Source organism: Microtus pennsylvanicus, chromosome 1 (assembly GCF_037038515.1).
Source record: "Microtus pennsylvanicus isolate mMicPen1 chromosome 1, mMicPen1.hap1, whole genome shotgun sequence".
Classification (NCBI taxonomy): Eukaryota; Metazoa; Chordata; class Mammalia; order Rodentia; family Cricetidae; genus Microtus; species Microtus pennsylvanicus.
In genome coordinates, this window is record NC_134579.1 from 99578488 (window position 1) to 99601848 (window position 23361).

General features: G+C 43.5%; 1 protein-coding gene across 1 annotated transcript in view; it reads right to left on the minus strand.

The window, feature by feature from the left end:
- Zcwpw1 (zinc finger CW-type and PWWP domain containing 1) overlaps positions 1 to 22834 on the minus strand; it is a 30945-nt gene extending 8111 nt beyond the window's left edge. The window contains exons 1-9 of the mRNA XM_075956997.1: positions 22718 to 22834; positions 14813 to 14869; positions 13622 to 13845; positions 13001 to 13079; positions 11964 to 12054; positions 11423 to 11580; positions 10787 to 10906; positions 814 to 930; positions 57 to 177 (exon numbers count right to left, since the gene is read on the minus strand). Coding sequence (XP_075813112.1) covers positions 57 to 177; positions 814 to 930; positions 10787 to 10906; positions 11423 to 11580; positions 11964 to 12054; positions 13001 to 13079; positions 13622 to 13845; positions 14813 to 14840 — 938 coding nt within the window. The 5' untranslated portion in view covers positions 14841 to 14869; positions 22718 to 22834. The remainder of the gene's footprint in view (positions 1 to 56; positions 178 to 813; positions 931 to 10786; positions 10907 to 11422; positions 11581 to 11963; positions 12055 to 13000; positions 13080 to 13621; positions 13846 to 14812; positions 14870 to 22717) is intronic.
- Between the last annotated feature and the right edge of the window lie 527 nt (positions 22835 to 23361).

Genomic DNA, 23361 nt, shown 5'->3' on the forward strand with positions numbered 1-23361 from the left:
TCATGACTCTACCACTCCAAAGTTCACGAAAGATGTTCTCTGTTATGGTGCCCTACCAGGGGTAACCATGTTGCTTGGCCCAGATGATGGATCCTGGAATGTAGGAGGCATAGGCCACATCGCTCTCACACCCTGTCCAGGTCTCCTCGGGAATATCACAGCGATTATAATTCAGGTCTGCCAAGAGAGGAGACTGTAGAAATGAGAGGCCCAAAGGGTGTAACTAGGATGGAGCCCATAGAGAGGGCAAAGGGAAGTGGTACGGGCTGCAGGCGGGAGAGAATAGAAACCCCATAGAGGAAATGCAGCTAGAGCCAAGAGGAGTGCTGCCTCCCAAAACAGATTCCTGCTCACATCCCAGAGTGACTCTGCCCCCTCTGCGGAGCAGTGTGGGGTTGTTTCTCTAAGAGGCTTTCTCATCTGTAAAATAAGTACACTGGACAAGATGGTCATAATCTGTCCAAACCATTTCAAACATTCTGGAATGAATGCTAAAATCATTGGGTCTCTCTCACTTGCTTCTTCCCACATGCCATATATCCCTCTCTACCCACAATCCAACACCAACATTCCAGGAGGCACTGGTACAATCAGGCAAGGCTGACGTACATGGAATTCACTCGGTGTACACATAAAGATTCCCAGGCTACCTTTGCCTTCCTTCCACAGAACAGAAAGATCCTCCCTCCCAGTCCCCACAAAGACCCCTCAATGACAGCTACATCTAAGTTGTACCTAAATGAAAGGAAACATGCTGAAGAAAGGGAGAAGCAATAAAAACTGGGGGGAGGGGACATTTCCCTTCCTTTGTACCTGGATTCTGGTCACAAGACCAGTTATCTGGGAGCACTGAGGGATCAATGTCTCCACGTAGCTGTCTCCATTTCTCACACTTTGGAAAGGAACACTGGACCCAGATGAGACACTGGCCTGTGACAGGAGAGAAACTAAAGTAAGACAAAAAAAGTTCTTCCTTCTTCAGTCCAACTAAATTCAATATAACTTTCTCTGTGGCCCCTGAATTGTGTCTCAGCCATAATAACTAGTCGAGTCTGAATTAAAGCAGCAGAGTGAGAGCTCAGGGAAGACAGCCTAACTTGGTGGCAGAGCTGGTCTTAGAATTCAAGCCTTACACTGTAATCTCTCCCTACCAGGCACAAGTGATGTTCTTCCTGTACCGACACCAAAGAGAAAGGCTGCTGTAGCCCAGCAGTTCAGAGCCTGGACTGTTTTCCCAGTGTTTCGTTCCCAGCACCCACATGGGACAGCTCACAAATGCTTCAACTTCCCCTCCCGGAGATTTGACACTCCCTTCGGGCCTCCATAGGCATTTGCTCATGTGCACAACCCCACACTCTGACACTCACATACACAATATTAAAACTTAAAAAAAAATTAAGGTTGCCTTAGCGCTGGAAGTGTACCTCGGTGTTCTGTAGAATACTTTCTTAATTTTTGCAAAGCCCCAGGAATCCATCCTTGTTATCACAAAGATACAGAAAGCTTGGGGCTAGGAAACTGCTTCCTTGAAAGCAGGAGAACTGAGTTAGATCAACACACTCACACTACCCATGTAAAAATGCTGGGCACAGTGATGGGTGCTTGTAACCGTGGCAGTGGGGAAACAGAGATAGGCGAATCCCTAGGGCTCACTAGCTAACTAGCCTAGGCTATTTGGTAAATTCCAGACCAGTAAGAGACCCTGGGTCTAACTCTGACATCACATTAACATTCCCTAAATACAGATCAGCACCTCTTCTGTGCACAGTATCTGTAATTGTAATTCTTACCCAAATCTCAACTATTTATCTTTCTGTTATCAAATTACAAGTCTGTAAGGCTGAACAGATATCATCAATGATGAGGGCTGGAGAGATGGCCTAGCAGTTAAGAGCAATTGACTGCTCTTCCAGAGGATTCAGGTTCAATTCCCAGCACCCACATGGCAGCTCACAACTGTCTGTAAATCAGTTCCATGGGATCTTACACCTTTACACCAACGCACATAAAATAAAGTTAAATCATAAAAATCCTTAAAAAATATATATTAAAAAAAGATATCTCAGTGATTAAGATCAGAGCACATACTACCCTTACAGAGGACCCCAGTTCAGTTCCCAGCATCCACCTAGGGCATCTCACAACTGCATGTAACTCCAGCCCTAAGGGATTGTCTTAGTCATGGTTACTATTGCTGTGTTGAAACACTGTGACCAAAACAGCATGGGGAAGAAAGGGCTTATCTAGCTTATGCTTCCATATCACAGCTTATCATGAAAGGAAGTCATTAGAAGAACTCAAACAGGTTGGAACCTGGAGGCAGGAGCTAATGCAGAAACCATGGAGGGGTGCTGCTTACTGTCTTGCTTATTATGGCTTGCTCAGCCTGCTTTCTTATAGAACCCAAGACCACAAGCCCAGGGGTGGCACCACTGACAATGAGTCGTCCCCCTCCCCCCATCAATCACTAATTGAGAAAATGCCCTACAGGCAGGCTTGCCTGCAGCACATCTTATAGAAGCATTATCTCAAATTAGGTTCCCTCCTCTCTGGTAATTCTACCTATGTCAAGTTGACATAAAAACAGACAGCACAGGGTTCTACTTCCTCACTGGCCTCAAAAGGCACTGCACTTATGTGCACGAATCCACATACAGACACACATACATAAACATTATTAAAAATAAAATAAATCTTTAAAAAAATGACCAAGTTGCATCCTTTAGGACCAATGCCCTAAGTTCATTCTCCTCCACAAGACACAAGTCTGGGTCCAGCACCCTTCTCTTAGCCATTTACTCTGCCCCTCACAAAGGCCATGGCTTCCTTTTATTCATTACTTTTCAAACCTCCACTTATATCTACTCAAGGTTCCAATATGTTCTATGAAACTTCACAAACTTGAGAAACAGTTATTCACACATCATCAAGCCAGTGTGAGTGTGTGTGTGCACGAGCATGTGTAGAAAGAGAGGTCAGAAGTTGATGATCAGCATCTTCCCCTATTGTACCCCATCTTATTATTTTGGGGGTATGTGATTTGGGGTTTATGAGTGTATGTGTGTGCATGCATGTACACAGATGCATATGAAGCAAAGAAGTTTTACTTGCTTATTATTTGGGCAGGGTGGGTGAGGCAAGGTTTCACTGTGTAGCTGCCTGGCCTCAAGCTCACAGTGCCTCTGCCTCCCAAGTACCCCAGCTAAAAGCATATACCACCATGCCTCGTAACATTTTATTTTTACTTTTAATTGTGTTAACGTAGGAGTGTGTGTGTGTGTGTGTGTGTGTGTGTGTGTGTGTGTGTGTGTGTGGAGTGCGGTGCTCATGGAGAAAGACATGGCCATTGGATCCTCTGGAGATGTAGACTCAGTCGTAAGACACCTCCTGGGTGCTCTGAACTAGACTCAAGTCCTCTACAAGAGCAGTAAACCCTCTTAACCACTAAGACATCTCTCTGGCCCCCTTCACCTTATTTATAAGGCAGGATCTCTCTGAACCTGATTCTGACAGGGATCTTCCTGCCTCTGCTCCCTACGCACTAGGCTTACAAGCACATGTCACTGCACCTTGCTTTTTCATGTGGGTTTTAATAAAGGCTCAAACTCAGAACCTCACGCTTGATCATCAAGCACTTTCCTGACCGAGCCATCTCCATGGTACTCTATCTTCATCCTGATACCTGGACACTAATGACACTGCCCCACTCAACCACAGCATCAGATGGCTAAGTGGAGTCTGTTCCTTCTCACACTCCCCACATCTCTCCAGGTAGAAGATAGGGCAATCATCTTTACTCCCGCCAGCACTACGCCTTTCTCCCGCAGAAACCCTGTCTCTGAGGTGCCCTCCACTAGGCACTATCTCGCCCTATTGTCTCCTTGCAAAGACGGTGGCATCCTGCTCAGTCTTTACCTCCCCACTTCAAGCCTTCAGTTCTGATGACAAGAGCGTCACAGGACTGCCTCACAAGCACCCCACTGGTTTCTTGGCCCTGTTCCATACACCTCCTCAGTAGCCTGCTCCCACTTCTGCATGACCCAGCCAGTCATGTCAGACAGCACACACAGCCTCTGAGTCATATGTCCAGATATCCTGACTGCCCTGTCCTCTCCACCTCGCTTGCTCAAAGAGTCCTGCAGCTCTTGCTTCATCTCAGGCTCCAGCCCACAGGGCTGTCCCATCCACTCCAAAACCAGGAGGACCTGAGTTTGATCTCCAGCGTCATGTGACATCTAGGTACAGTAGTGAACACCTTTAAGCCCAGTGCTAGAAAGATAACGGCAGGATCCCTGGAGTCCATTGGCCAATCAGCCTCACTGAATCAGTGATGTCCAGGGTCAGTGAGAGACCTTATCTCAGAATATAAGGTAGAGTGTGACTGAGGAAGACACCTAAGGTTCATCTCTAGCCTACACACGCACATTCACATGCATGCACACCCACACGAGCACACACATGCACACATACATATAAACAGAAAAGATTTAGTATCATCAAACAATGTTTCACCTGTAAGTTTGCTGTGTTAAATTTTTACCTACTGCCAATTTTTACCTTAAAACATCTTCAAATGCAGGGATATACCTCACCCATGTCTAATCATATCCCACAAAATTATTGCTTAGACTTACATTTGGGTCCTTTCAAAACATCATTATACTATGTATGAATCATTTCTTAAGTATTTTATCCAAAAACAAAATACTGGAGGCTGGAGAAATGGCTCAGTGGTTATGAGCACTTGTTTTTCCAGAGGGTCTGGGTTCAATTCCCAGGACCAACATGTTGGCTCACAATTATCTATAACTACAGTTCAAGAAGAGCTGACCTCTTCTGGTCTTTGTCAGCACCAGGCATGGTCACAGTGCACAGACACACATGCAGGCAAAGTACCCACACACATAAAATAAAATTTAAAACTAGACAAAAGGCACACACCTTTAATCCCAGCACCCGGGAGGCAGAGGCGGGCGGATCTCTATGAGTTCAAGGCCAGCCTGGTCTACAAGAGATAGTTCCAGGACAGGCTCCAAAGCTACAGAGAAACCCTGTCTCAAAAAAACTAAAAAAAAAAAACTAGACAAAAAAATTCTAGTTGGGCATGGTATGTTCATTAGAAATGACAGTTCGAGACCAGCCTGGTCTACAAGAGATAGTTCCAGGACAGGCTCCAAAACCACAGAGAAACCCTGTCTCGAAAAAACCAAAAAAAAAAAAGAAAGAAAGAAATGACAGTTGCTGGGGCTGCAGTGAAGCTCAGTCAGTTGAGTGTTTGCCTAAAAAAAAAAAACCAAAACCAAACAAAAATCACCAATACAATTGCCCCTAATGGTCAGGTATTTACAGAGGTGACCTGGCAAGACTAGAAAAAGAGCCTCAATCTTAAAGACAACTGTCTACACTCCTGTGGAAAGCCACACACCCAAGAGAGCACGGGCAGTTTTCTGCACTTGACAAGTTTCAAAAGCCCAAGAGAGAATAAAAGGTTGTGAGGGTAGGAAAGTGGGTGTGGATCGGGAGGTGTTGAGGGAAGAGTGAATATGATAAAAATAGATTATAAAATTCTCAAAGAACTAATAAAATGAGAAGGGGTAACCTGTTTGCTGCTCACCACGTGCAAGTGTGTGGCTGCATGGTGGTGGAGACTGTGTAATCAGCACCCATTCAGAGCACTCAGTTGACTGCTCATTCCTGAAAGGCTAGCTCCCTGTCCCCTGGGAACCTCATCTCCCACGTCCTCTCATCTTCCTGGCAGTCTCCTTCTCAGTTTCCTTTGCTCACTTCTTTTTGTTCTCCATCCAGTCTCAAAAAGTCAGGGTTCCAAAGCTCAGCCAAAGGTTTTCTCTCCTCACACCACTCTTTCCCCTAACCCGAGCTCACGCACCCCACAGTTCTGAAATCCATTTTTCATACCTGACAATACACAATCGTATACTTTTGGCTTTTATTATGAATTAAGTGCCACTTTGCTCTTTGACACCTGTGTTATGTCTTGTATACACCTGTATAGTATTATCATATGATAAAACTATACTGTACTGATTAATTTTCGTGGTGCTGAGGACAAAGCCCAGCACCGTGTACATGCTGAGCACAAGTTTCCCCACTGAGCTTCTCTCCCAGGCCTAACTCTATTTAGATGTCTCATACGGGTCTCAAATTTTTGCACCCAAACCAGAATGTTTGATATTCTCCAACGGGGGGCTGGAGAGATGGCTCAGTAGTTAAGAGCACTGGCTGCTCTTCCAAAGGTCCTGAGTTCAATTCCCAGCAACCACATGGTGGCTCACAACCATCTGTAATGAGATCTGGCGCCCTCCTCTGGCGTGTGGGCATACATGGAGCCAGCCAAACAGACACAAGCAGTGAAAGTAAGATATACAGAAGGAAATAAAGGTAAAAAGCCCCAAGGCAAAATGTAAATAAACAGGTTAATTTAAGTTAAAAGAGATAGCCAGAAAGGAGCCTAAGCTAGACCAAACATTCAAAACTAATAATAAGCCTCCATGATTTAGGAACTGATTGATGACTCAAAAGAAAAAGTGTGGTACAGTTTTATTTTTATTTATTGAGTTATTGCCTATCTCTTTCCATTTTACCAAAGCTACTCCTCATACCTCCTACCCCTGATCTCAGAACTCCAATCAGAATATATCAAATCCTATCTTACCTAAAACTTTCTCCTACCTCCACTAGACAGTTTTCAGGTTTTAGCTCAAACACAGTTTCCTGCAGAATGCTTTCCCTGGCTGGCCTGATCTTACTTAGGGCTCCACTGTTTCCTTTCATGACATGATGTTCTTTTTCTTCACCACAAGTATTACAGATTGTATTTACGATAGTCGGTCTCTTCCTACATCCTAGACCAGGAGAACTCTCCTCTCCTCAGCAACTATAAGAAACAGAACAAACTTCTTAGTTCTCCTTTTGAGAAAAAATCTATTCAGATCTTTCCTTTGGGTGATTTAAGCCCTACACAAGCTGACTGCCTGAAAAGATCGCACTTCCAGCTCCTCCTTTACCAGGCAATTGCATCAAGTCCAGGTTTACTACTGAGCTGGTGCTTGCATAGTCTTTCTAGAGTGTCTCTCTGAGTATATGCCAGCCAATTTATGCTTTTAGGATTAAAAAAATATGTAAATACAGGAATGGGGGGAATGACTCAGTCAGTAAAATACTTTTCTTTGCAAGTTCAATCTCCAGAATTCATGTAAAAAGAAAAGGAGCACAGGGCTGGTGAGACACCTCAGTGCATAAGCAAACCTCCAAGCCTGATGGTCTAAGTTTGATCCCTGAGATCCATTCCACATGGTAGAAAGAGAGACCAACTCTTGCAAGTTGTCTGTGACCTCCACACATGTCAAGAGCACACACACACACACACACACACACAAACTGTAACCTAAAGTTTCATTAAATTCTGGGCACAGGGGCAACTATTTGTAATCAGCACTGAGGAGACAGGGGCAGATGGATTCCTAGGGCTCATTGGCCTGCCAACCTAAGCCTACTTTGGGAGCTCCAGGCTAATGAGAGCCCATGTCTCAAAAAATGACAGGTAACTCCTGAGGAACAACAGCTGAGGTTGCCTCTGGCCTACATGCACATATGAATGAACATGTTCCTGTACACACATGAATAAATACAAAATGAATATACATATGTACACACATATTAAAATTTAAACTATGGCTGGGCAGTGGTGGTGCATGCCTTTAATCCCAGCTCTCAGGAGGCAAAAGCAAGGGGATCTCTATGATTTCGAGGCCAGCCTGGTCTACAGAACTAGTTCCAGGACAGTTAGGAATGTTACACAGTCAAATCTGGTCTCGAAAAAATAGAAAACAAAAATTTATTTATTTATTTATTTTGGTTTTTCGAGACAAGGTTTCTCTGTAGCTTTGGGACCTGTCCTGGAACTAGCTCTTGTAGACCAGCCTGGCCTTGAACTCACAGATATCCACCTGCCTCTGCCTCCCAAGTGCTGGGATTAAAGGCATGTGCCATCACTGCCCATGAAAACAAAAATTAAAAACATATATATATATATATATATATATATATATATATATATTATCAGACACTAGATGAATTTTTATTCCACTGGTCCTTATACTTACCATTCTAAGTTGCTGTTTACTTTGGGGGACATAAACTCAAAATGTATCTTTGGCTGATCTGGAGTTCACTATATAGACCAGGCTGGCCTCCAACTCACAGAGATCTGCCTGTCTCCACCTGAGTGCTGAGATATAAGACATGGACCACCACACTCAGCTCACTTTTATTTTTATGTATGTGAGCCTGTTTTCTTCCAGATTATATATTTTTAAACTTACTGATACATTATGTGATCTATTTCTTATGACCCAATTTCTCAAGGTCATCATTATTTGAAACATCTATTATTTTTCTGACACACTAAATTGTAGTTTCTATGACAGAAGGAGTATCAGATTGGTTAATCTTTTTTTTTCTTTTTTGGGGGGTGTTTGCTTTGTTTTTTGTTTTTGTTTTTATTTTGAGATAAGGTTTCTCTGTGTAGCCTTGGCTGTACTGGAACTCACTTTGTAGACCAGGTTGACCTGAAATTCACGGAGATCCACCTGCCTCTGCCTTCTGAATGCTGAGATTAAAGGTATGTGCCACCACACCCAGACCAGTTCATCATTTCTTTTTCTTTGATATTTTGTTTTATCTTTGTGTATAAATGTGAGTACAAGCATGCTATGGCACATATGTAAATGCAGGCCATGTGCATGCCAAAATATGTATGTAGAGGTCAGAAGACAACCTCACCTTCTTTGAGACAGTCTCTCTCTCTTTTTTTTTTCCTTTCAGTATATGCCAGGCTAAGTGGCTAGTAAGCTTGCAGAGATTCACCTGTCTCTACCTCCTATCTCCCTGTAGGTACACTTCATTTACATGTGTGTGCTATTGCGTCCAGTTCTATGCGAGCTCCAGGGATTTGAACTTAAACCTTCATACTTGTTTGGTAAACATTTTATCAATTGATCCACCTCCTTGGCCCTTGTTCATCATTTCTTGCACCTATATTGAACACATCATAAAAGTCAATAATAACTGCTATGAAAAGGATAAGTTGGTAAAGTAATTCAGTGGCAGACTGCATGGTTAGCATATACACAGCCTTGGGTTCAATCTCAAATCAATAAAAGAGAAGAAATGAGTTCCTATCTATTTCATCCTTACCTTTGTTCCATCAAAGACTAACGACTTCAGCCTTCCAGATGAATAAATCTCTGGCTCTTCCCAGGCCTATCTCTTCATCCCTCTGCCTATAAATAAATTTTCTTTGGCATATAAATATGTCTGAGTGTCTGCCTTCCCCTGGGGGCAGTGCTCAATTTGCCTATGTTATTATCGTTGTGTTGTTTTTCTACTTTGCATTGTGGTGTTGGTGGAAACATACCCAGGCCTTTGTACAAACTAGAAAACTGTTCTACCACCGAGCTGTCTCCCTAGACCTCTCTCTTATAAACCTGGCATGGCATCCTCAACTACATGGTAAGTTCAAGGCTAACCTGGACTACGTGGAACAGTCTCAAAAAAAGGAAGGTATAAAAAGAAAAACCATACCATAGACTTCACTTCACTCCCTTTTATCGACCTTTTTCCCGCCTCTTACTTTTCAAGTCTAAACTAATGGTGGTGGTGGTGGTGTTTCTGTGTGTATGTATGTATACATGTGTACACAGCATATGGAGGCTATAGGTCAACACTGGCTATCTTCTTTTAAGGTTTATTTAGTATGTATACAATCATCTGCCTGCATGTATGCCTACAGGCCAGAAGACTGTACCACATCTTATTATAGGTGGTTGTGAGCTACCATGTGGTTGCTGGGAATTGAACTCAGGACCTCTGGAAGAGCAACTAGTGCTCTTAACCTCTGAGCCATCTCTCCAGCCCCTTGGCTGTCTTTTTTTTTTAATTACTTCTCCACCTTTAAAAAAAATTTTAAAGCTAGGCATTGGGGGCACACACCTTTAATCCCAACATTCATTTAGGAGGCAGGTGGATTTCTGTAAATTTGAAGCCAGCCCAGTCTACAGAGTGAGTTCCAAGACAGTCAGAGCTACACAGAAAAACCCTGACTCAAAAAAACAAATCAAAAAATATTTTGAGATTTTTTTTCTGTTACTGTACCTGCTATGCACTGATTAGTTCTGACTGTCTGACCAGCGAGCCCCAGGGACTCTCCTATCTCACCTCTCTGGGACTAGGACTACATAAGTGTGCCATTATGTGAGTGCTAGGGAATCTGTCACAGATCCTCAGGCTTGCAAGGCAAATACTTGAACAACTTAGCCACCTTCATGCCAAGTCCTAAACAACGACAGCTTGCCAGTCACCTTGACTAACCCATACTGCAGCCATAACTGAGACCCTGATAGCTTACTAATTGGGATATATTTGAACACGTTCAAATCCTCATCCTCTGGCTTCTCTGTGGTTGCATTTGACAAGATGGGGTGCTCTCTCTTTCATGAAATTCTCTCACTGCCTGGCATTGTTACACAACCTTCTAACTGTTCTAGTAACTCTTGCGGTCACACATTAGTTTTCTTCCTGGACACCACCTGAAACACCAGGAAGAGTGTGAACTGTGTGGATAAACAACCAAAGAGATGAGATCTTCCTATTTCTTCCTCTTTCCTTATCTTCTCAGACTGTGAAAGATAATTACAGTCATCGAGGTTTCCTTTTAGACCCTAGTTATCTCCTCCATCTTGAGCTTTCCACACTCAGCGGAGCTCACCAAAACCACCTTCCTCTTCTTTCTGGCCCCGGATCTGAGAATGGTCCTGAGACATTGTCTTCTGCTTGTCTTTCAGACTGCACTCACGTCTGTCTTGGATTGTCTCCATTTTCTCATCTTCTGGAAAAAGAAAACATTGTGAGGTAGGGAGATAAGCAGATCTCTTTTGGCAATAAAAAACAGTGGAAAAAATCACCAGAAAGCTCCAAGCCAGAGGCAGAAAAATTGTACCCTGCCCACTATCCCATCCTCTGATTTCTTGATAAGTACTTGTACCAGGTATCAATGACAACTGACATGGGCTAGCAAGATGGCCACCCCAGAAGCTTCAGTGCAAAGAGAGAACTGACACCCAAAATTTGTTCTCTGACCTCCACCATAGTTGCTCTCCATTAATAATAAATAACATCTTTTAAAATGTAAAGGATATCTGGGAGCTAGAGAGAGGACCCCAGTTTGGCTCCAAGGGCCCACTCTGGGCAACTTACAACCACCTATAACTCCAGCTGCAGGGGATCCAACATCCTCTTCTGGCTTTTCTATGTACCCATATATATATATGGTACACATTCACACAGACATACATACATACACATAAACAGAAAATCTTTTTAAAGGTCATATAATGATACTTGCCAGCTTTCTTCTTTCTTTTGCTTAAAGAAAGTCTATTAAATTTCTTCTTAGAGGGTTCAGTAACCAGCTGGCCTGGCTTAGATGTCTTTATCTCAGAGTTCACTTCCTCTTCTAGAGAAGATGCCATCTTTGGAGTACCAGGCACTATTACCTTCTCCCTGAAATGATATTGTTTAAATAAAAATTTTCAAAGAGATAGTTGCCACTCAAATTCTTTGAAAGGGATTCCAGGGGCTAATAGTAAAACAGGAATTCTCGATTGGATTGGGAGATGCAGCTCAGTGGTAGAGCACATACTTAGCATGCACTAGGAACACGGTTCAATTCCCAAAGGACACATACAAATCCCAGGTCTCCTATGGTCTCCTGAGGTCATTTTATCCAACTCCTTGCCCATTTCCTAACTCTAACAGGCATCTTTCCTGAGCTAAGAGAAATCAATGTGAGTATAACAGATGACCAAATAGACAGGAAGATGGGTCACCATTTACCAGTCTCATGTTCACCCTGTGTTCAACTTGTCCCTCTGGGATAAACTTACCCATCAGCATTTTCATTCTCAGTGGCAGAAGGAGCAACTCCTGATTCTTTGTCTGACTTGGTAGGTGTCATGGGTTGGACACAGGAAGTCTCTGCAAAATTAAGTCCAGACCCCAGCCCTTCCAAAACAAAGTATTACAAGCAGAGAAGAGACAAAAGAAAACAAGTGCTCTAGCATTTCACAACCACAGCATTCCATTCAAATATCTTACCTTTGTGCTTCGAAGAGTCTACCTTTGGTATTTTGTCATATGATAGAACTTGAAATCACTAAACTCAAGAAAAACTAAGATCTGTATCTTTATGCAAGCCTTTCCATATTGACCAGCCTCATTCCACGACAGCCAAGTGATTTTATTGTGTACATGTACCATATTTTACCTTATTTCTCCTCAAACTTCTACACCTACAAAAAGCTTACATGAGACCATTCTCCTTAATCACATTACCTCATAGAAAAGGCCCCTGAACCTATATACCAGACCTTTTTGTCCTAAAAAAAAAAATCAAACCAAGGGCTGGGGAGATCACTCAGTCAATAAGGTGTTTGCCTCACAAGTATGAAGACCTGAGTTCAATCCTCATAACCCATGTAGAATCAAAACAAAACAAATCCAGTGTGGGGGCATGCACTTGTAATCCCAGCACTAAGGTGCCTGGGAAAGCAGATTCCTGAGACGCCCAGCTGCTAGACTAGAGGAAGTGGCTGGGCCCCAGGCTAGTGAGTGACAGTCTCAAAAAACAAGGTAGATAAAGCCTGAGGAATGACAACTAAGACTGACTTCCAGCCTCAGTCCACATGAGCAGACACATGCATCTGTACATGTACACATGTTCACTTACATACATTAGCACAGACACACATGAACCTGTGTGTACACTTAAATTCTAGGACAGGCTCCAAGGCTACACAGAGAAACCCTGTCTCAAAAAATAAAATAAAATATTTTCTCAGATGGGAGAGAAAGAAGCTGTCAAACTTATAGTACCCCTTAGATGACAGTCACTCTCCCCTTTTCTCTTCACACCACACCATACCCAAGTACTCCTGCAGGGACTTCTGTAGTACAATCTGGAAAATCTCCTCAAATTCTGCATTGGTAAGAGTTGGTTTTTCCTGCAGAGACAAGGGTAAGGAAGGAAAACTGCTTGTCTAGCACACATGGGGTCTTGGGTTCGTTCCTCAGTAACACCCCCAAACACACACACACACACACACACACAAATCCCTGATGTGGGAAATTCTTCTGTATATGTGTTGTTTTTATTGGTTAATGAATAAAGAAACTGCTTTGGCCTGTGATAGGGCAGAGTAAGCTAGGCGGAAAAACTAAACTGAATGCTGGGAGAAAGAAGGTGTAGTAGTGAGAAGCCATGTAGTCTCAGACATGCTGGAATCTTGCCCGAAAGCCACAGTCATGTGGTAGTGCACAGATTGATAGAAATGGGTTAATTTAAGATATAAGAGCTAGCTAGAAATATGCTTAAACTATTGGTAGAACAGTATTGCAAATAATATAGTTTCTGAGTGATTATTTTGTGGTCTGGGCAGCTGGGAATGAACAAGTGGCCTCCTACCCCCAACAGAGAAAGATTCTGTTTATCTAGCTTATCTGTTACAAAACAGGAAGGACTGTCCTATCAGAGTGTGATGCGCACCTTTCCTTTCTTCTCAGCTGGCTTGTTCTCCTGGCCCCCACCTGGACCTTGCTCTGTGGCTTTCTTCTGCTCCTTCTTTGAACTGGCTTTTGGCCTGCTTGGCTTGGCCTCTGCCTCTTGAGAACTGGTCCCCAGGGTGTCCTCCTTCCATGAATTAAGCTGTTTCACACTATGTGACTTTTGTGTAGGTGGAGCAAAGTTTTTCTTTGTTCCCTTTTCATATTCTGAGGAAATATGATCAAATGAAGTTTAGGAAATAAGTGTCTAACCAAGATTGCCAAACAACTGCCTATAAAGTAGTCAGGTCAGCATTAGAAGAAAGAAGCTTTTAACAAATCCAGATTTCTCAGTCCCTCCCTGCATAATCATTCGCTAGCCCTGAGACTATTTTTAAAACAGTTTAGAGTGAGACCCATACTTTTGACAAGATTAGTTGGTTCTAACATACACCTGGTTTTGTACCATCAATTCAAAATGATTAATACAACCATGTAGAAAGGTGAATTATTCAAGTGTAAATTTTTTTAAATAGTCCCATTTTTAACTCCATGAAAATAAGCTTTTTAAAAAAAACTATTGAGTATTTAGAAATGACTCAAGGTTTAATCTTTTTTTAAAAAATCTATTTTCTAATTTTAACTGATCAAAATACATATAGGAATATCTCTGAACTAAACAAAATACAATAGAATTCCCAAGGCCTAGTCTGATGCCATCTCCTCTATGAAAATTATACTAATCCCACCAGGTATAAGTGATAACCTATTTCTTCTGAGCATCTATAACACTTTGTACTTCTAAAGTGGCATTCAGCATATTTAACTTCATATTATGAATACTTAGATGCATTTTTCTCCCCTGAATTCATACATTCCTGAGCATGGCTGTGTTAAAGGTTTTTCTATTTGTGTAAATGTATGTGAACTTTGTACATGCAGGTGCCCATGACAGCCAAAAGGCATCCAATCCCCTGGAGCTATAACCACCTAATGTGGATGCTGGGAAGCACCCCTGAGTCCTCTGGAGCAGCAAGTGCTCTTAACCACTAAGTGTTTCTAAGAACTGTTTCTAAGTAATGTGAACAAAGTGAACAGAAAACATGGGACCAGAATTCCCCTTTGAAGGAAAGGATGGATAGAAGGGGAAAGGGAGAGAAATGTATTAAGTGAATGTCTCTCAACCTTGGCTCACCTTTGTCATTCTGTAATGCTGCCATCATTCAGTTCAGAAACTACACTATCCTTGCCTCTGTTAGAAGAAAAGAAATGGTTATACTTTGGTTAGACATGTTTAAACTTTCTATTTACCCTGTCTTCTTGGATTTAAATTTCTTTGTCCGGGATCCAGGACAATGCTTCTGCCTTCTTCACCCCGTTCCTACCCTGATTACGTGCCTGGGCAGAGAGTTGCTGCTTCGGAGATAAGCAATAATGCTTGGTTTTGTTTTCCTAGTACTGGGCATTAAACCTCGGCCTTTGTACATGCTAGCCAGGCAAGTACTGTACCACTGAGCTATATCCCCAACCCTTTTTTATTTGAGATAGGGTTTCCATAAGTTGCCAAGACTTGTCTAATTCTTTTGTAAGCTTTGAGCTCACTCTGTAACCCAGGAAAGCTTTGAATTTGTAATCCTCCTGCCTCAGGCCTCAAAATAGCTGGAAGCAGAGATGGTACTGGAGTAGCGGTAAAGGGCATAGCAGGGCTGGAAGTGAAAAGATGCTCTTTTCATTTCAAAGTTCCCCCACATGCTTAGGACACAGATTATTCAGAGGTCCCTATGCACAAGGACATTTGTTTTTCTGTTATTTCAATGTTCAGACCAAAAAAAAATTCTCAAAATACTGGATTCTACTACTGTAGCTCAGAAACATTTGGTAACCAACAAGGGTCCCCATAGAATCTAAGTTAGCATCTTCTATCTTAGTCTTTTACTTTAAAATCTAGTAACAAGAATATCTTTAATCAACACAGCTCATCCTCAGGAATGCACTCTCAGCTGCTCTACTAAATCAATGTTTTGTCTTACTAGTCACTGACACATATTAGCATAGATGTTTTTCTTTACCATTAATGCATCATCGCATTTAATTCTCACCGCCAATCTGTGAGATGGATTCCAAGGTATAAGGTACCTTCCATTAGACCACCAGATGAGTTCAGAAGATGCTGGCCACATTAAGCTAAGCACAAACCATTTTTAAATTATCCTTTGGCATTTTCCCACTCTGTTTCATGTATGTATATGTGCACACATGCACATATGTGAGTAATTCAGGCACGCTGTTCTGAAGCGATTACTTTTCTTCTATAGGAAGGAGCATATTTTCAGTTTCCATCTTAATTCATCATCACCAGCTCCCACATACATTTGCTCCATTAAAAAAAGATAAGTGGTGCTAGGCGGTGGTGGCACACGCCTTTAATCCCAGCACTTGGAAGGCAGAGGCAGGTGGATCTCTGTGAGTTCGAGGCCAGCCTGGTCTACAAGAGCTAGTTCCAGGACAGGCTCCAAAGCTACAGAGAAACCCTGTCTCAAAAAAAAAAAAAAAGAAGTGGAGGGCTGGAAAGATGGCTCAGTGGTTAAGAGCATTGCCTGTTCTTCCAGAGGTCCTGAGTTCAATTCCCGGCAACCACACGGTGGCTCACAATCATCTGTAATGAGGTCTGGTGCCCCCTGCTGGCCTTCAGACATACACACAGATAAAATATTGTACACATGATAAATAAATATTTTTTTAAAAAAAGAAGTGGAAATTGGGAGAAACAATAATTTGTTCTTTTTTTCTTAACTATAACACTGACTAGAAGCTTAAAAATTGAATAAAAGGCTGCAAAATGAGTATTAATTTGGCCCCATATGACAAATATTTCTTCTCCCAACTCCATAATTCCAAAGAGTATCATGAAAAATTCCTGTAAAAAGAGAAAAGGCATAGTGAAAAATCTGTGAGCTTGATGTGACATTTGGTTATTTAAAAATGCATGCTTACATGACAAGCTATGTATTCAAAACTAGCTCCAGGGGGCTGGAGAGATGGCTCAGTGGTTAAGAGCACTGGCTGCTCTTCCAGAGGTCCTGAGTTCAATTCCCAGCAACCACATAGTGGCTCACAACCATCTATAATGAGATCTGGCGCCCTCCTCCGGCGTGCGGGCATACATGGAGGCAGAATGTTGTATACATAATAAATAAATAAATCTTTAAAAAAAAACTAGCTCCAGGAAATACAAAGAACTGATCATAATGTCTCTGAGGAGCAGTCTAGGTAGGTGTAAGGTGCATGTATGAAGCTAGCCACTGTGCTCACACACACACACACACACACACAACTGTTTAAATACATAAAAGAATGCTCTCCACAAACTGCATGCTTTAGAATATTTAGCTTCAAAATCTTAACACAGAGGCAGACAGATCTCTGTGAGTTGGAGGCTAGCCTAGTCTACAAAGTAAGTTTCGGGACCGCCAGGACTACACAGTGAAACCCTTTATCAAAACAAAACAAAAAACAACTTATTTAAAACTATACAGACCTCCCAGGCTAATATGTTTCTGGAGCTCCAACTAACTAGGAAGAATTACAGACCACAGGGCTGGAGAGATGGCTCAGAGGCTGAGCGATCTGGTGCCCTCTTCTGGCCTGCTGGGATACATGCAGGTAGAACACAGTATACAAAATACATACATACATACATACATACATACATACATACATACATACACGCATGCATAAATGGTAAATCTTTTTTTTTAATTAACAATCCAGTGCAACAATCTTCAGTAGTCCTCCTGTCTCCAGTGTAATCCAGTAAAATATTCACATGGTAAGAAGTTCTAAGTCTCAAACTGCAATTTATCGTTTTGTCCTACATGGTCTACTGGGCCAGGGAGTTTTTCTAAACCTCACACCTCACAACTGACAACAGAATTTAAGTCACTGGATCAGTCATTGTCTGAATGCCAGGGACCAGTCCTCCATTCCATCAAGCTAGCTCTGGGCTTCCCAATTCTTCAAATTATCTTACTGGAGTGATTAGGGCTTTGGATTTTTAAGAGATCTGGTGCCCTCTTTTGGCCTGCAGGGATACATGCAGGAAGAACACTGTATTCATAATAAATAAATCTTTAAAAAGAGTGCTTGTGGTTCTTCTACATCAGGCAGCTCACAACTGCCTGACACTCCAGCTCCAGGAGACTGGGCCCCTCTTCTGGCTTCTGCAGTCACTGCACTCACATGCACATGTACATAAATAAAAATACAAATTATGAATTACAGCAGGGCTTAGTGGCACATGCCTTTAATCCCAGGACTCAGGAAGCAGAGGTAGGCGGATCACTGAATTTCAGGCCAGTCTGGTCTACAGGAGCAAATTCCAGGATATCCAAGGCTACACAGAGAAGCCCTGTCTCAAAACTACAAAAAGAAAAAAAGAAAAACCTTACAGATGTGCCAGGTACGGTGGCCCACACTTTAATCCCAGCACTTGGGAGGCAGAAATAGGCAGATCTCTGTGACTAGAAGAACCCGGTGTGAGATCCAAGCCAGTCAGAGCTACAAAGTATGACCTTCTCTATCACATACACACACGCACGCACACACACACGGAGGGAGGGAGGGAGGGAGGGAGGGAGGGAGGGAGGGAGGGGAAGGAACATTTGTTGCTCCTGCAGAGGACTGAGACTCAATTCCCAGCACCCACATAGTATTTCACAACCATCTGTAGCTCTAATTCAGGGGATCAAGTGCCCTTTTCTGACCTTGACAGGTTACCAAGCACACAAATGGTGTACATACATAACATTCAGATGAAATGCTCACAAGTAAAATGAATCAATCTAATTAATTTTTTGTAAAGGGAAAAGTTATGGACTACTACTACAGAAATAAGGCATCACAACTCTATAAGCAGTGATGTACAGTAAATAAATGGTTCCCCTTAATCTAAAGTTGGGATGTGAAGAACATTACTTTCAAATTTTCTAACCCAATCAATAGAGAAGAGAAAGTCAAGAAGTTACTTTCTAATAAGTCAAGCTGCTGCTCCCTGTCTGAGATGAATTTGCTTCTTCTACAATAGCAAATACTAAAACGCTGACTTGGAGAGAGAAAAAAGTAGTTTAAAAAATATACAAAATACCAGCCTGCACTTGTTAGAGTGTAAAGGCAGAAACAAATGACATGAAGTCTCTTTTCGCTTTCCACGTTATATTTTTGAGCAGAGTCTCTCCGTGAACCTGGAGCTTGCCATTTCAGATAGACTGGCTGGTCAACAGTCCCCAGTATCCATCCGTTTCCACCTCACAGTGCTGAGGCCACAGACCCACAGCACCACGTCCAGTTTTTTGTGTGGGTGTCGGTGATCCTCTACTTGTGCAGTAGGTAGTTACTTGCTATCTCCCCAGTCTCTATTTGAGGTTTTTTTTTAAAGATTTATTTGTTCATTATATATACAATATTCTGCCTGCATGTATCCCTGTGGGCCAGAAGAGGGCACCAGGCCTCATTACAGATGGTTGTGAGCCACCATGTGGTTGTTGGGAATTGATCTCAGGACGTCTTATCCTCTGAGCCATCTCGCCAGCCCTCCATTTGAGGTCTTAATTTCTCTTTTCTCTCATATGAAATGGATATGAGGAGGAAAACAGAAAAAAAGAGACAATCCCACCTGGAAAGATAGCCCTGATGTTAAGGGAAAGTGCTTGTTGCTCTTCCAGAGAACCCAAGTTCAGCTTTCAATATCCATGGGTGGCTCACAACTGCCTATAACCCCAGCTCCCCGGGATCTGACACCCTCTTCCAGTCTCGGCAGGCATTCACTTAGATGTGGTTTGCACACATACTTTAAAAAATGATTATAATAAAACTTCTTGGACTCCTCCACAGATTTTTAAGAATATAAGAGACCAAATCTGGTATGCTGGGAATTATGGCAGAAATGTCTAATCAGGATGAGAAATTCAAGGCCAGCATGGATTACACGAGACCATACCCCAGTGAACAAAAAAAAGCAGGGAGGGGGACTCATAAGATCTGAAGGCAGTGCTAGTTGCTGAGGAAAGAAACATATTCAATGGTGAAGCTACTGGTAAGATGGGAATAAGAGAGAAATGTTGTGTGAATATGATCGAATTATATACATGTGCAAATTTATCACAATAAAACCATTACCATATATAACATATGCTCTTAAACTTAAAATATGTTTATAAATAAAAGTTTTAAACAAACCTGGTAGAGCAAACTAATTTAATTTAGCGCTGCCAATATTTGTCAAAAAACACTAATTATCCACCTTATAATCTCCCCCCTCCTGAATATGCTATTATTCCCTCTTTATATTGATTCTCTGTTTCTTAAAGAAAAGCAGCCCCTTCAGTACTGTCTATTACTATAGATTCCAAGATTTTCTAAAAAATCACAAAGATTCTATTTAATACCAGCATTCATGAGGTTGAGGCAGGATCTAAAGTTCAAATTTGAGGGCTATAAAGCAAGACCCTGTGATTTAAAGAGACTATTTTTAACCTCCTATAAGCTAGGACAGTGAGTCATGTCTGAATTCCAGCTATAGGGGCACTGAGGCAGGGGAGTGAGCTCTAGTTTGAGACCTACAGAAAACCCTTGCCAAATAAAGGAAAAGGAAAAACCTCCTGTATTGAAGTTTTTCATTTAAGACAGTCAGGGGCTCATGGCTGTAATCCCAGCACATGAGAGACTAATGAATTCCGTTGCTGGAACTTTGAGTACAGTCTGGGCTACAAGTGACTTCCAGAAGAGCCAGGGATACAGACAAGACCCTGCCTCTGAGAACAGATAGACAGACAGACAGACGAGATGGCTTAGAGGGCAGGGATGCTTGCCGCCAAGCCTAAGGAGCTGAGATTGGTTCCAGAGCCCACATGGGCGGGGTGGGGGAAACAGGTTGTCCTCTGGCCTCCACATGCTGTATGATATGTGCACACGCAAACACACAAGCACACCTCACACAACAAATAAATAGATAAGGGTAATAAAACCTTTTAAAATAAAATTCATTTAAAATTTTCATTTCCTTTAAGATGGAGTTAATGGTCTTTTGACATTAATGTCTAACAGCCTATGAGTGCTTGCCTATTCTCATGATTTGATTAACTGTTTTTTTTTTTTTTTGGTTTTTTGAGACAGGGTTTCTCTGTGGTTTTGGAGCCTGTTCTGGAACTAGCTCTTGTAGACCAGGCTGGTCTCGAACTCACAGAGATCCGCCTGTCTCTGCCTCCCGAGTGCTGGGATTAAAGGCGTGCGCCACCACCGCCCGGCTAACTTATTTTTGAAGTTCCCTTTGTGAGCACGCACGCATGCATGCTCTGCAAACTTTTTCTGGGTTTGTTTTGTTTTGTTTTTCGTTTTTCGAGACAGGGTTTCTCTGTAGCCTTGGAGCCTGTCCTGTAACTAGCTCTTGTAGACCAGGCTGGCCTCGAACTCACAGAGATATGCCTGCCTCTGCCTCCTGAGTGCAGGAATGAAAAGCGTGCGCCACCACCGCCCGGCTTCTACAAACCTTTTAAACATTTAACAAGTAAAGAAAGACTAGAAGTCCATCTACCCTGACCAAATTGGCTTTCAGAAGTCATTACCCAAGCTAAACTTTCCACAGAAAATTTCAAATAAAACCCATGAGTGTATTATTATTAGTTCAGGGTGGGGGCTGGAGGAGCAGAAAGAAGCCGGGCGGTGGTGGCGCGCGCCTTTCATTCCTGCACTCAGGAGGCAGAGGATCTCTGTGGACAGCCTGGTCTACAAGGCCAGTTAAAGGGCAGCCAGAGCTACACAGAGAAACCCTGTCTCAGGGAGAGGAAAGAAAAGCGGAGAGAGGAAGACCAAAGATGTGGTCACTTGCGGGAAAAGCAGTATTCTTGGGGGAGGGCGGGGTCCGGGGCGGGGGGGGGGGATTTCGAGACAAGTTTCTCCGTGACACAGAGAACTCACTCTGTAGATAGACCAGGCTGGCTTCGAACTCACGGGGATCTGCCCGCTTCTGTCTCCCGAGTGCCGGGATTAAAGATGTGCACCACCACCGCGCGGCGCAAGTTTCTTTCATCACAGCTAATGTCATTTCTACTCTTGACATCAGTCTCTGGATTGCTGCCACTCGTGTCCCGCCCCACCTTGTCCCAGACCTGAGGTTGGCCCTCAGGGATGTTCTCACTTAAAGCAGCCTGAGTCCTACTCCTTGGCAGAGCACGCGCCCTTTCGGCTTCCATTCTATCAGGATGCGGTGCCATAAAACCCAGCCCCACGGAGAAACCTTCACTGGTCCTCTACCTGTCCTTCACCAGTTCTCTTTGGTTTCAGCCCAGCGGTGGCGGCGCACGCCTTTAATCCCAGCACTCAGGAGGCAGAGGCAGGCGGATCTCAGTGAGTTCGAGGCCAGCCTGGTCTACAAGAGCTAGTTCCAGGACAGGAACCAAAAAAGCTACGGAGAAACCCTGTCTCAAAAATCAAAAAAAAAATTAAAAAATAAAAAATTAAAATTGGTGCTTTCAGCCCAGCGGTGACGGCGCACTCGGGAGGCAGAGGCAGGTGTGATCTCAGTGAGTTCGAGGCCAGGCCGGTCTATAAGAGAGAGTTCCAGAACAGGTCCCAAAGCTACAGAAAAACCCTGTGGGGGGGGGGAGGCGGGGGGACTAAAATATGGGAGGTCTCACCCAGTCAAAGCACCCTCGTCTCCCCGTGCCCCCTCAGAGCGTCAGCGGCGGTTCGCCATTCCCTCATCCTCACCAAGAATCCCAACCCTAAGAGCCTCTTGCCCTCAGCTCACGCTCGGCCTCACTGTCCCTCAAGTCCTCGTTTCCCGCCACGACACGGGGCTGTCTTTGTGGCGAGTGGTTTGAAGATCAGCGACTCTGAGGAGAAAGGGTCGGCCGCAGCTCTGAAGAGACAATTCCTCCTCGGCCAACCTAACACCTTCCTCTGCGGCTGGATAAAAGCCAACTACCTTCTGGGGCGACGAGGACCTAAAGAGGAGGCGCAGCCTACGCTGTCACTGCCATTCAGCACACCTTCTCCACCGCGACCTACTTTTCCCGCCACCTAGAGAAGGCGCGAGGACACGAACCAATTCCGCCGCCAAGCGGCGCGCTCTCGCTCTCGAAGACAATGCGCATGCGCAGCTGGAAGCCTCTTTGCGTCTGCGCAGCTGAGATATACCGCCATTTTCCATACTAAAGTCTCGTGAAACTACAAGTCCCAGAATCCTCCTCGCAGGTGCCGTTTTGTCCATTAGGCAACAGAGCGCCTGGGACACTTCGTTCCCGAATCTGTCTCAAATCGCCTCCTTCCTGTTTTCATGCAATAACCCTTATCTTTTCGTTTCCTTCACGCTTTTGCATTTTGAGACCATCTTGAGCTCCACTCTTGCCTGTCCAGTGGCAGAGGAACTGGTTGCCATCACTGTGGGGACTCGGCATCGGATCAGTGCTTCCCATTGGCCGGGCAGGGTCCCTAAGCGAGTGCTTAGCCTTTCCCGCCCACACTCGCTCGTGTGTAAAGTGCTGCGGGAGCTGCGCTAGCGGGTGGGGACGGAGGCGCAGGCGCCCGAGTCCAGACGTAGGTGCGGGGCGGGAGGAAGGCGTGGTTCTCTAGGTTGTTCACTGTTGCAGGAAGGAGAGTTGCGATGACGACTGGGCCTTTTCCGGAGAGGGAGAACCTGGACAACGTCAGATGTTTTAGTGCTTTTTATTACTGTTTTCAATTCAAAGG